The sequence below is a fragment of the Psittacula echo genome (genome assembly GCF_963264785.1).
Source record: "Psittacula echo genome assembly, chromosome: 26".
Classification (NCBI taxonomy): domain Eukaryota; kingdom Metazoa; phylum Chordata; class Aves; order Psittaciformes; family Psittacidae; genus Psittacula; species Psittacula echo.
The window spans coordinates 3,820,364-3,833,484 of record NC_137761.1 but is presented as its reverse complement, the minus strand read 5'-3'; the positions used below and the strand labels follow the sequence as shown (position 1 = coordinate 3,833,484).

The following is a 13,121-nucleotide window of genomic DNA, read 5'->3' as shown; positions in this document are numbered from 1 at the left end:
AATAACCAAGTGCATAGACTTTTATTGTTTTTACTAATTGTGCAAATAAATTGCAGGCATTCCCTTACCACGGCCAGGCAATGGCTTCTGAGCAGCTGGCATGCACCAACCCCTGCAATGCCAAGTGTCCCCAACCCCTGGCCACCAGCAGCAACGAGCCCTGCGTCGTGGCTTGTGGTGACTCCCGGGTGATCATATACCCACCCCCCGTCGTTGTCACCTTCCCAGGACCCATCCTCACTACCTACCCGCAGCAAACCGTCGTGGGAGCCTCAGAGCCCTCAGAGGTGGCCCTAGCAGAGCCTCCCACCGCAGCATCTCTGCCAGCGGAGACGATGGGGAGGCTGGAGGCAGCAACTGAGAAAGTTGCACCCCAGGTCATCACCCGACCTGAGCCACGGTGTGCCCCAAAGTACTCCTATACCTATTCTTCCCAATGGACACATCCATGCAATTCATACCGCTCTGGGAAGCGGTGGACATACTGAGGTGTGCACAGAGTGGTTTAAAGAAGCAGCAAAGGAAACTCAAGATGCAAATTGAGGGTGGAGCTGACGGGCACCAGCCCCAGTGTTGAGTGGTGTCTGGCTGCAAAGGAGAGCTGGGAATGCTCAGCACCTGTGAAAGGCAGGTTCATGTGTGCATTTTCTCATTTTGCCTTTAGTTTAGATCTGTTATCCTCTGGCTTTCCAGTTTAATCATCTGCTTATGTTGTGCTTTGTCTTATTTCAGTTATATTATTGACACTGAACTTAGAGTGGTGACTTAGGATGCTAGAAATTGCACACAGCAACTGTGCCAAGGAAGAAAACCCATTTTTTATAGACTGCATCACCTTAACACTGGTGATTAGCCAGAACCTCACTGATCCCCTGGAAAGATGGTGTTTATATTCTATACGATTTTGTTTCAGAATTGTAGAAAAGCTGTCTCTTTCCAAATAAATTTTCTGTAACAATGTATGTCTCCTGGTTTTCATTATCACATAATTATTTCCTTCTTCTTTTACTTATCGATTGAATATATAGTAAATTCATCCTTGATCATAGGTTTTCCATGTTTCTTCTTCAAGCACAAAGGTCACAAGATCCCAGGAATGCTTTTCCACACAATGTCATTAAATATGTGCTGAACATTTAACACATCTCTAGGACCAGCCTGAGTCCCTGGAAGTTGCCACTTGTAACAGCAATCCCTGCAAGGGCTTGGGTAGTGCTCAGGTCCTAATTTGCCCCGTCCATCTCAGGACAGAGCAATTTTTCCAGTCTAAAGCAAGATGTGGATATTGGAGTGCAGCCAGAAGGGTGAAGAAATGCAGAGCCCACACATGGCCTCCTGATACATTCTGCAGAGCTTCCCGTAAGGTCACAGGGGAAAGGATGCCCTCAAGCTGCTCACAGATGACAGCACTCATGAATGCACTAGCCTCATTGCGTGGGGAATGCTCAATGCATCACCTCAAGCATCACGACTGGGTGGGAACAGGGTGCAGAGTAGGAATACGAAAGAAATATTCCACTACTTTAACTTTCATCCCTCTATAGACCAAAAAAACCCCAGAAAGTGGTATTTCACCTTTGAAATCTGTCTTTTGTAATGAAGGTCATGATTTGCTAGAACACCCCTACCTTGCAGTTCAAAACTCTTATCTGAGAGAAATTCAGAGCTTCCACAGATGTGATAAGCAGATTAATGTTGATGTAACATTTCATATTATTGTTCTAGAATTATTGTTCACATTATTGATCTAGAAATAGTAACAGCCAGAGTGAAGAATAAATTCATACAAACTAATTGTTCATGGTTTGAGGGTTCATTCATGTGGGTGGAAAATGCAATGGAAAATATGAGCAAGAAACAAACAAACAAAACAGAAACAGTGACTGGAAAAACAAAAATCATGAAGCTGCCAAAAGGGTCAACATTGCAATACAACACAGCTTTTATTGCAGTCTGGGGGGGGGAGGAGTTGGGAGAAGAGACATGGATCAGGTAAAGGGCAACTGATATCTCCTAGCAGATGGCATCAAACATGTGTAAAAGCAGGCATCCATCATAGGGCTACATTGACATGGGAAGTGAGGGATAAAAGGATACTGAAGTGGGGCAGGAGGAAGGCAGAGCTCAGCAACAAGCAGGCACAAAGCATCCAAGCTCTGAATCCCAGAAGAGTTCGAGGAATGCCCTTCCTTAAGGCATCATGTTGGGATGTACCACAGGCTTTCCTGGAGCTCTCTGTCATCTGCGGCTGGACCCAGGTGAGGCTTAGCAGCTCCCACAGCTGGCACCGAAGGACACGAGGCCTCGGCCCCAGCCTCCATAACCTCCGCAGCCTCCAAAGCCTCTGCAGCTACCGAAGCCTCCATAGCCACCATAGCCTCCATAGCCTCCACAGCTACCATAGCCTCCATAGCCACCGTAGCCACCAAGGCCTCCATAGCCTCCATAGTCGCCATAGCCACCATAACCACCACTGCCTCCATAACTGCCACCATAGCCCCCGGCAATGGCAGGGACTCCAGCTGAGCCCACAACGCTGTGCTGAGGGAAGGAGCTGAGGATGGGTCCGGGGAAGGTGACCACCGAGGCCGGGGGCTGGATCACCACTGTGGAGCTCTGGCACTGACGCACGCAGGGCTCGTTGGTGGTGTCAGCCAGCGGGCACGGGGCAGCCACCCCACAGGAAGGGGCACACAGGCTGGAGCAGGACATCTTTCAGGCAGGCACGGAGTCCTGGAAAATGCACCACGGATTAGGCAAGGGTGAGGGCAAGAAACTCTATGAAGGGAGGCAGGGAGAGATCTGCAAGAGGCTCCCAAGAGCTGCACTTACCCGTTTGATCAGGAGAGTCAAGCGCAGGAATCTGGATAGAGGCTGTGAAGCCTTCAGCTCTTTTATACATGTCCCAGACTGCCTGGGGCATCAGCCATGGGGTTTGGGCAGAATCCGGAAGGACTCGTGAAAGCCAGTGGACAAACTTCATGACAAACATAAACAGACAAGTAAATCTTGGCTATATTTATTGGGGTCAGTGGTATGTGAATGTGCCTTGGAGTGCATATGAGTGATGATATATGGTATAGCATATTCCATGATAGACAAGGCACTGCTTTAGCTGACCTTGCAGCACCAATAAACACGCGTCTGTCATTAATCTCCCACTTTGCCTGAGTGAGCCTGCAGTGCCCAGTGTGCCTGTGCCTGTGGGGAGCGTGGCCATGTGCACCCTGGCTCTCTAGGGGTGTTCACCAGCTTCTCATTGCATACCCCTCAACATCCAGCTCAGCAATCAAGTCCATCCAGTGATTGCTTAAGGAGGACCACACTCACAGGCACATGGCCGAGAAGCTGGGAAAGTACTGGTTCCCTTCCTTCCCTCCTGCCCCTACATGCATGTCTCCCTCTCATATGTGACCCTGCTGCTGAATCTCACTGCTCCCCAAAAATGTCAGTGTTGAGCTCCAAGCATGTGGGTCTTGCCCCACACAGCAAATGCACCTTCTATTCTGCATTGCTGTCAATCAGCGATCCTCAATCACACCCTGGCAAGCAAGATCATAGAGATGGCTACGGGATGCTCCTGTCTTGATGCCATATAACACATTGGAAAATGGTGGTCCTTTGGGATTTATTCTGAGCATAATGGAAAAGCTTCTCTCTTCACCCAACTTACCAATACCTCTATTGATCACCATGAAAAAGAGAGGTAATGACAGGTGTGATGGCTGTGCCCAGGATTGCAAAGCCCTTCTGCAAGGTGCCCGAGACTCCAGTAAATGAGCAAAGTGGGAGAATTAGGGATTGATCAGGGTTTATTGGTGCCATGAGGTCAGCTACAGCATCACATCTCCTTTCATGTCACGGTGTGTCATTGTCCCTCCCATTCTGTTTTTGCTCTACAGGACACGTTTGCTCGCTACTCTCCCCAATGAGGATGCATTCACATTGTTTCAGGAGGCATCACTGCTTGATTTCATCATTAGCTGGGGCTTCTGTTGCTGACCATTGCCACTGCCCCAGGCAGTCTTGGGTATGTATAAAAGATGAGGGCTTCACAGCTCTCTGTCCAGCTTCATCCATTCGACTCTCCTGATCATTGTGGTAAGTCCAAGACTTATATCCTTCTTTCTTTCTTCAGCTCTGTCTTCCTCAACGGCTCTTTTCTCTTTCTGATCTACCCCCGTTTCATCAGAAATAGTTACGATCTGAGAACGCTCTCTCACAACCAGGGAAAGGCTGCGAATTTAAACTTCCACCTAAGATCCGTAGGGAATAATAATGCACCTTTGGATCTCATTGATTGCCAATCTTCATTTGTTGAGGGGGCTTTTCTTCTTTCCTATGGGGAAGTCAGACAGGCTGAAGAAGTGTGGGAGAGCAAGGGCTTTTCAGCAGCACATCCACTGTGGAAAGAGACTTTGCTTTGACTGCCTGAAATGATCCCGGCAAGGTCCTGGAGCAGAGGTTGCAACTGCAGGAGTGAGGAGGGATTTGGGGTTATGCATTGTACTGCACCGTACCTCTCCCTTCTCTTGCAGCTTGACCTCCTGAAGAGAAGAATGTCCTGCTCCAGCCTGTGTGCCCCTTCCTGTGGGGTGGCCGCCCCGTGCCCGCTGGCTGACACCACCAACGAGCCCTGCGTGCGTCAGTGCCAGAGCTCCTCAGTGGTGATCCAGCCCCCGGCCTCGGTGGTCACCTTCCCGGGACCCATCCTCAGCTCCTTCCCGCAGCACAGCGTTGTGGGCTCAGCTGGAGTCCCTGCCATTGCCGGGGGTTATGGTGGCAGTTATGGAGGCCGTGGTGGTTATGGGGGTTATGGTGGCTATGGAGGTTATGGTGGCTATGGAGGTTATGGTGGCTATGGGGGCTATGGAGGCCTTTGTGGCTATGGAGGTTATGGAGGCTACGGTAGCTGTGGAGGCTACGGAGGCTTTGGCGGCTACGGAGGCTTCGGTGGCTGTGGAGGTTATGGAGGCTGGGGCCGAGGCCTCGTGTCCTTCGGTGCCAGCTGTGGGAGCTGCTAAGCCCCACCTGTGTCCCGCCACAGATGACAGCAGTCTGCAAGAAAGCCACTTGCACTTCCCATCATGATGATGCCCAAAGAAAAACATCCCGTCAGCACTGCTGGGTTCCAGATTTCAGAGGCCTGGTACCTGTTGATGGCCAGCTCTAAGTATTTTATGCCCCAGTTCAGTATCGCTTGAGGGCATGCATCATATGACAATGCAGCCCCATGATGGGTGCCTGCTCCTGCAGCATGCTTAATGCTCTTTGCAGCTCTGCCCACTGCCTTGAGATTTAGGCTTCTCCTGGTTGGGGCTCTGCACTTCTCCCAGTTCCTTCCCGCCTCAAACTGCAATAAAAGCTGAGTTGCATCACATTGTTGTCCCTTGATTTTACATTATTTCCTCCACATGCAGTACTCCAGGTGGCAGCATGGAGTTCAAGAGACTCCCACACATTGCCTTCTCAGAGGGACCTTTGGAAGCTGCCTAGCTTCCTCCTGCCTTCCCTCAGGAATCAGCACATTGCTACGGGACTGTTACGGAGAGCAGAGACCATGCTCATCTCCATTGACCACAGTTTCCCCCTCTTTGCCGTCCCTCTCCTCTCCCAACCTTAGGCTCCTGCACTCTGCAGCACAAAAAGGCATGAGGGGTCGCACACTGATTTTCTTTCCCACTCTGGGCATTTCTCATTGGCTGCCTGCAGCCCCAGGCCCCTTGGATTGGCATGGCAGGAAACGCAGCCCAAGGGCAAAGACCCAGCTCAAGGCTTCTAATGGCCACTGGTCAAAGAGGGAGAGAGTAAACAGTTCCCAACACCTCCCCAGACGCCTTGCCCCCATCACCTCCACATTCCTGCACCCCTGCACCATTTCCACCTCCAGTTTTTCCTCTGTCTCCCAGTGCTCCTTGGAGAACTTTTGCCTTGTCTGCCCCAACTGCTGTAGGTGAAGATCTTGCCAGCCGGTCCCTGTGTCACCCACCTTCAGCTTGCAGACACGGCTCTGCTCAGGCATGACAAGAGGGTTTCTTAAAGCCACATGTCTTACAGCTGCCTTTGAGGACCATTTCTGCTCTTCCTCACATAGAAGACCATAGTGTAGACCACGCTGCCACACACCTCCCAATGCATCCAGCCACAGCAGTCGTGACAGGCTCGAACGTACCACCCAATACAGTGCCCTCAGGAGAGACACACGCCACCATGTGAGCCAGCACATAGCACATGCCTGAGAAACAGCTCACAGCAGCCTGAATAGACATGGAGATGGGTGATGCCTCTTTTCCTGAGCTCCCCAGAAATGACCAACCTGCTGCTCCTACATTGCCCTTCCTGATGCCTTTGGCAGTAGCTGTCTTTGTGCAAGACCAACGTGCAGTGCTGGGATTACACAATGAGAAGACACCTGGGTAAGGGAGGAATCTCAGCAGTGTTGGAATTGCAACATTCCTCTCAATCAGCTTTATGTTTCAAGTGACTTGGATACCCAGGGACAAATCTTGGCTTGGAGAGACACTTGGGAAGATTTGCCTGTGTCTATCACATCCCTTCCTACTGGTCCCAATCACTGTCTGGGCACGGGGACATGTCCAACGTGTGGCAGGAGCACTGTCCATGCAGAGATTTTCTCTTCATTTCCCTGGACATACCAATATGACCAATTTATGGTTTAGTGTGTGGTGTCCCTGCCCACGGCAGGGGGATTGGAACTAGATGATCTTTTAGGTCCTGTCCAACTCTAGCTATTCTATGATTCTATGATTCTGTAACAAGGCAACAAATGCAGGCAATGGAAGCATGCCAGTTTTGCAGAGGATTTGAAAGGTCTTCCTCCATAACCCTGTGGCTCCTTCATATCTTCCAAAAAGGCATATTCAGTATATTGTGTTTATTGCTGTTGGGAGATGAGAGAGAGCTCACTGTGTAGTGCTCTAGAAGACCCATCTGTGACAATCATCATCAGTCAGAACAAACTGAGCAAAGTGACCAAATGGCACAACATGAGAAATTCAAACAGCGCAGGTCAACACGCGCAGAGGCTTAGGGCACGTGGAAAGAAGCAAGGATCAGGAAAACACAAGGGTCGACATTGCAGTGCAGCACAGATTTTATTGCAGTTTAAGGGGGGTAAAGAGTTGCACAAGGGCAGGGCCTCAAAAAGGTCAGCCCACATCTCCAGGTAGTAGACAGAGAAACAAAGAGCATAAACCATGCTGCAGGAGAAGGTGCTCAGTGCAGGTCTCTGTCATCAGGGGGTAACCAGTCTCTTGAAAGGATGCTCAAGCAGAGCAGGAGGAAGGCAAATCTGGACAACAAGCAGGCACAAAACATCCAAGCTCTGGATTCCAGCAGTGCTGAAGGCATGTTCTTCCAATGGGCATCATCATGCTGGGATGTGCAAAGGTTTTTCCTGGAGAACTGTCATTTGTGGCTGGCACCAGGTGAGCCTTAGCAGCTCCCACAGCTGGCACCGAAGGACACGAGGCCTCGGCCCCAGCCACCGTATCCTCCGCAGCCACCAAAGCCTCCATAGCCGCCGTATCCTCCACAGCCACCAAAGCCTCCATAGCCTCCACAGCTACCATAGCCCCCATAGCCCCCGTAGCCACCAAGGCCTCCGTAGCCGCCATAGCCACCATAACCACCACGGCCTCCATAACTGCCTCCGTAGCCCCCGGCAATGGCAGGGACTCCAGCCGAGCCCACAGCGCTGTGCTGAGGGAAGGAGCTGAGGATGGGTCCAGGGAAGGTGACCACTGTGGCCGGGGGCTGGATCACCACCGAGGAGCTCTGGCACTGACGCACGCAGGGCTCATTGGTGGTGTCAGCCAGCGGGCACGGGGCGGCCACCCCACAGGAAGGGGCACACAGGCTGGAGCAGGACATTCTTCTCTTCAGGAGGTCAAGCTGCAAGAGAAGGGAGAGGTACGGTGCAGTACAATGCATAACCCCAAATCCCTCCTGAGTTTCCTGCACTTGGATCCTCCGGTAAAAGACATTCCCTGGATTATCTCAGGCAGTCAGAGCTAAGTCCCATTTCTCAGTGGAACTGCTGCTGTGAGCCCCTTGATCTCCCACACACTCCATGTGTCTGACTTCCCAACAGGAAAGAAGAAAAATCCCCTCATCATAAGAAAATGGGAAATCAATGAGATCAAAGTTGCATTATTATTCCCTATAGATCTTAAGTGTAATTTCAGTTCCCAGCCTTTCCCTTGTTATGAGAGAGCAGTGCTACATCCTAACTATTCATGATGAAATGGGGTACAGGAGAAAGCAAATAAGACATTGAGGAAGACAGAGCTGAGGAAGGAAAGAGGGATATAAGTCTTGGACTTACAGCAACGATCAGGAGAGTCAAATGGAAGAGGCTGGATAGGGAGCTGTGAAGCCCTCCGCTCTTTTATACATGTCCTACACTGCCTGGGGCAGTGGCCAGCATCAGCCACAGATGCCTCACCTAATAGTGAAGTCAAGCGGTGAAGCCTCATGAAGCAAACTGAATCCATCCTCACTGGCGAGAGTTGCGAGCAAACGTGCCCTGGAGAGCAAACAGGGAATGGGAGGGACAGACCATGACACACCATGACATGAATGACAAGGCGATGCTGTAGCTGACCTCATGGCACCAATAAACCCCGATCGATCCCTGATCCTCCCAATCATGTGCTGGAATCTTAGGCACCTTTCAATCCTGGGCACAGCCATCACGCCTGCATTGCCTCTCTTTTACAAGGAGGTAAACAGAGGCATGAGGAGTTTGGGCAAACAGAGCAGCCATTTCACGTGCTTGGAATGGGTCCCAAAGGGCCGCCATCTTCCAATGCACTTTTGGCAAAACAGGTCAGGAGCATGCCTTAGCCATCTCCGTGACCTTGCTTGTCAGGGTGTTATTGAGGATTGTGTTTGACAACAACAGAAAGAGTGCTAGCTGTACTTAGTGTGTGGGACGAGAACCACACGTTGGGAGATCAGCACTGGCGTGTTACGGGAGCAGTGAGATCCGGCAGCAGGATCACGTGTGAGAGGGTGATGTGCACAAAGTGGCGGGAGGGCAGGAAGGGTACTAGGATTCCCTCAACTTCCGTGGCCACGTGAGTGTGCGCGTGGTTGTCCTTGATCCGTTTCTGGAGGGGTTCAATGCCTCAGCTGGACATTGAGGGCTGCACAACGGGAGGCTGGTGAGCACCCACAGAGAGCCAGGGTGCACGCGGCCACGCTCTCCGAAGGCACAGGCACGCTGGGCACTGCTGGCTCACTCAGCAGTGGAGCTGCTGCGGAGGGCGGCGTGGCTGGTCACAGCAATCTTCTGAATGATGCCTGTGACACTTTCATGTAGGCAAAGTGGGGGATTAGTGACAGATCCTGTTGATTAAAACTGCAATGTCAGCTAAATCAGAAAGTTGTATATCATGGAATGTGCAGTGCATATGCCGTCACCCATATGTACTCCAAGGCACCATCGCGTACGGAATGGCTTCTCCCTTCACCCAACTTACCAATACCTCTGTTGACCACCTTGTAAAAGAGAGGTAATGACAGGCGTGATGGCCGTGCCAAGGATTGCAAAGCCCTTCTGCAAGGTGCTCAAGACTGCAACACATGAGCAAAGTGGGAGGATTAGGGATTGATCAGGGTTTATTGGTGCCATGAGGTCAGCTACAGCATCACATCTCCTTTCATGTCAAGGTGAGTCATTGTCCCTCCCATTCCCTGTTTGCTCTCCAGGGCACGTTTGCTCGCAACTCTCCCCAATGAGGATGCATTCACATTGTTTCAGGAGGCATCACTGCTTGATTTCATCATTAGCTGGGGCTTCTGTCGCTGACCATTGCCACTGCCCCAGGCAGTCTTGGGTATGTATAAAAGATGAGGGCTTCACAGCTCTCTGTCCAGCTTCATCCATTCGACTCTCCTGATCATTGTGGTAAGTCCAAGACTTATATCCTTCTTTCTTTCTTCAGCTCTGTCTTCCTCAACGGCTCTTTTCTCTTTCTGATCTACCCCCGTTTCATCAGAAATAGTTACGATCTGAGAACGCTCTCTCACAACCAGGGAAAGGCTGCGAATTTAAACTTCCACCTAAGATCCGTAGGGAATAATAATGCACCTTTGGATCTCATTGATTGCCAATCTTCATTTGTTGAGGGGGCTTTTCTTCTTTCCTATGGGGAAGTCAGACAGGCTGAAGAAGTGTGGGAGAGCAAGGGCTTTTCAGCAGCACATCCACTGTGGAAAGAGACTTTGCTTTGACTGCCTGAAATGATCCCGGCAAGGTCCTGGAGCAGAGGTTGCAACTGCAGGAGTGAGGAGGGATTTGGGGTTATGCATTGTACTGCACCGTACCTCTCCCTTCTCTTGCAGCTTGACCTCCTGAAGAGAAGAATGTCCTGCTCCAGCCTGTGTGCCCCTTCCTGTGGGGTGGCCGCCCCGTGCCCGCTGGCTGACACCACCAACGAGCCCTGCGTGCGTCAGTGCCAGAGCTCCTCAGTGGTGATCCAGCCCCCAGCCACGGTGGTCACCTTCCCCGGACCCATCCTCAGCTCCTTCCCTCAGCACAGCGTTGTGGGCTCGGCTGGAGTCCCTGCCATTGCCGGGGGTTATGGTGGCAGTTATGGAGGCCGTGGTGGTTATGGGGGTTATGGTGGCTATGGAGGTTATGGTGGCTATGGAGGTTATGGTGGCTATGGGGGCTATGGAGGCCTTTGTGGCTATGGAGGTTATGGAGGCTACGGTAGCTGTGGAGGCTACGGAGGCTTTGGCGGCTACGGAGGCTTCGGTGGCTGTGGAGGTTATGGAGGCTGGGGCCGAGGCCTCGTGTCCTTCGGTGCCAGCTGTGGGAGCTGCTAAGCCCCACCTGTGTCCCGCCACAGATGACAGCAGTCTGCAAGAAAGCCACTTGCACTTCCCATCATGATGATGCCCAAAGAAAAACATCCCGTCAGCACTGCTGGGTTCCAGATTTCAGAGGCCTGGTACCTGTTGATGGCCAGCTCTAAGTATTTTATGCCCCAGTTCAGTATCGCTTGAGGGCATGCATCATATGACAATGCAGCCCCATGATGGGTGCCTGCTCCTGCAGCATGCTTAATGCTCTTTGCAGCTCTGCCCACTGCCTTGAGATTTAGGCTTCTCCTGGTTGGGGCTCTGCACTTCTCCCAGTTCCTTCCCGCCTCAAACTGCAATAAAAGCTGAGTTGCATCACATTGTTGTCCCTTGATTTTATATTATTTCCTCCACATGCAGTACTCCAGGTGGCAGCATGGAGTTCAAGAGACTCCCACACATTGCCTTCTCAGAGGGACCTTTGGAAGCTGCCTAGCTTCCTCCTGCCTTCCCTCAGGAATCAGCACATTGCTACGGGACTGTTACGGAGAGCAGAGACCATGCTCATCTCCATTGACCACAGTTTCCCCCTCTTTGCCGTCCCTCTCCTCTCCCAACCTTAGGCTCCTGCACTCTGCAGCACAAAAAGGCATGAGGGGTCGCACACTGATTTTCTTTCCCACTCTGGGCATTTCTCATTGGCTGCCTGCAGCCCCAGGCCCCTTGGATTGGCATGGCAGGAAACGCAGCCCAAGGGCAAAGACCCAGCTCAAGGCTTCTAATGGCCACTGGTCAAAGAGGGAGAGAGTAAACAGTTCCCAACACCTCCCCAGACGCCTTGCCCCCATCACCTCCACATTCCTGCACCCCTGCACCATTTCCACCTCCAGTTTTTCCTCTGTCTCCCAGTGCTCCTTGGAGAACTTTTGCCTTGTCTGCCCCAACTGCTGTAGGTGAAGATCTTGCCAGCCGGTCCCTGTGTCACCCACCTTCAGCTTGCAGACACGGCTCTGCTCAGGCATGACAAGAGGGTTTCTTAAAGCCACATGTCTTACAGCTGCCTTTGAGGACCATTTCTGCTCTTCCTCACATAGAAGACCATAGTGTAGACCACGCTGCCACACACCTCCCAATGCATCCAGCCACAGCAGTCGTGACAGGCTCGAACGTACCACCCAATACAGTGCCCTCAGGAGAGACACACGCCACCATGTGAGCCAGCACATAGCACATGCCTGAGAAACAGCTCACAGCAGCCTGAATAGACATGGAGATGGGTGATGCCTCTTTTCCTGAGCTCCCCAGAAATGACCAACCTGCTGCTCCTACATTGCCCTTCCTGATGCCTTTGGCAGTAGCTGTCTTTGTGCAAGACCAACGTGCAGTGCTGGGATTACACAATGAGAAGACACCTGGGTAAGGGAGGAATCTCAGCAGTGTTGGAATTGCAACATTCCTCTCAATCAGCTTTATGTTTCAAGTGACTTGGATACCCAGGGACAAATCTTGGCTTGGAGAGACACTTGGGAAGATTTGCCTGTGTCTATCACATCCCTTCCTACTGGTCCCAATCACTGTCTGGGCACGGGGACATGTCCAACGTGTGGCAGGAGCACTGTCCATGCAGAGATTTTCTCTTCATTTCCCTGGACATACCAATATGACCAATTTATGGTTTAGTGTGTGGTGTCCCTGCCCACGGCAGGGGGATTGGAACTAGATGATCTTTTAGGTCCTGTCCAACTCTAGCTATTCTATGATTCTATGATTCTGTAACAAGGCAACAAATGCAGGCAATGGAAGCATGCCAGTTTTGCAGAGGATTTGAAAGGTCTTCCTCCATAACCCTGTGGCTCCTTCATATCTTCCAAAAAGGCATATTCAGTATATTGTGTTTATTGCTGTTGGGAGATGAGAGAGAGCTCACTGTGTAGTGCTCTAGAAGACCCATCTGTGACAATCATCATCAGTCAGAACAAACTGAGCAAAGTGACCAAATGGCACAACATGAGAAATTCAAACAGCGCAGGTCAACACGCGCAGAGGCTTAGGGCACGTGGAAAGAAGCAAGGATCAGGAAAACACAAGGGTCGACATTGCAGTGCAGCACAGATTTTATTGCAGTTTAAGGGGGGTAAAGAGTTGCACAAGGGCAGGGCCTCAAAAAGGTCAGCCCACATCTCCAGGTAGTAGACAGAGAAACAAAGAGCATAAACCATGCTGCAGGAGAAGGTGCTCAGTGCAGGTCTCTGTCATCAGGGGGTAACCAGTCTCTTGAAAGGATGCTC

At 51.3% G+C, this 13,121-nt stretch overlaps 5 protein-coding genes across 5 annotated transcripts; 3 read left to right on the top strand and 2 right to left on the bottom strand.

Moving 5' to 3' along the window:
- Positions 1-80: 80 nt before the first annotated feature.
- Positions 81-488, top strand: LOC308230461 (uncharacterized protein; the record flags this gene model as incomplete). The annotated part of the gene is made up of 1 exon (XM_080635188.1): positions 81-488. The coding sequence occupies one exon, from the start codon at positions 81-83 to the stop codon at positions 486-488; it is 408 nt and encodes a 135-aa protein (XP_080491314.1).
- Positions 489-2,265: 1,777 nt separating this feature from the next.
- On the bottom strand, positions 2,266-2,916 carry LOC308230420 (uncharacterized protein; the record flags this gene model as incomplete). The annotated part of the gene is made up of 2 exons (XM_080635122.1): positions 2,833-2,916; positions 2,266-2,712 (listed from the first exon to the last, which is right to left on the bottom strand). Exon 2 carries the CDS (start codon positions 2,710-2,712, stop codon positions 2,266-2,268), a length of 447 nt encoding a protein of 148 aa, XP_080491248.1. The 5' UTR covers positions 2,833-2,916.
- A 1,643-nt stretch (positions 2,917-4,559) lies between these two features.
- On the top strand, positions 4,560-5,024 carry LOC308230419 (uncharacterized protein; the record flags this gene model as incomplete). Its single annotated transcript, XM_080635121.1, has 1 exon — positions 4,560-5,024. One exon carries the CDS (start codon positions 4,560-4,562, stop codon positions 5,022-5,024), a length of 465 nt encoding a protein of 154 aa, XP_080491247.1.
- A 2,431-nt stretch (positions 5,025-7,455) lies between these two features.
- LOC308230460 (uncharacterized protein) lies at positions 7,456-7,893 on the bottom strand (the record flags this gene model as incomplete). The annotated part of the gene is made up of 1 exon (XM_080635187.1): positions 7,456-7,893. One exon carries the CDS (start codon positions 7,891-7,893, stop codon positions 7,456-7,458), a length of 438 nt encoding a protein of 145 aa, XP_080491313.1.
- Positions 7,894-9,480: 1,587 nt separating this feature from the next.
- LOC308230418 (uncharacterized protein) lies at positions 9,481-10,857 on the top strand (the record flags this gene model as incomplete). Its single annotated transcript, XM_080635120.1, has 3 exons — positions 9,481-9,539; positions 9,972-10,098; positions 10,372-10,857. The coding sequence occupies 3 exons, from the start codon at positions 9,481-9,483 to the stop codon at positions 10,855-10,857; spliced, it is 672 nt and encodes a 223-aa protein (XP_080491246.1).
- Positions 10,858-13,121: the final 2,264 nt, after the last annotated feature.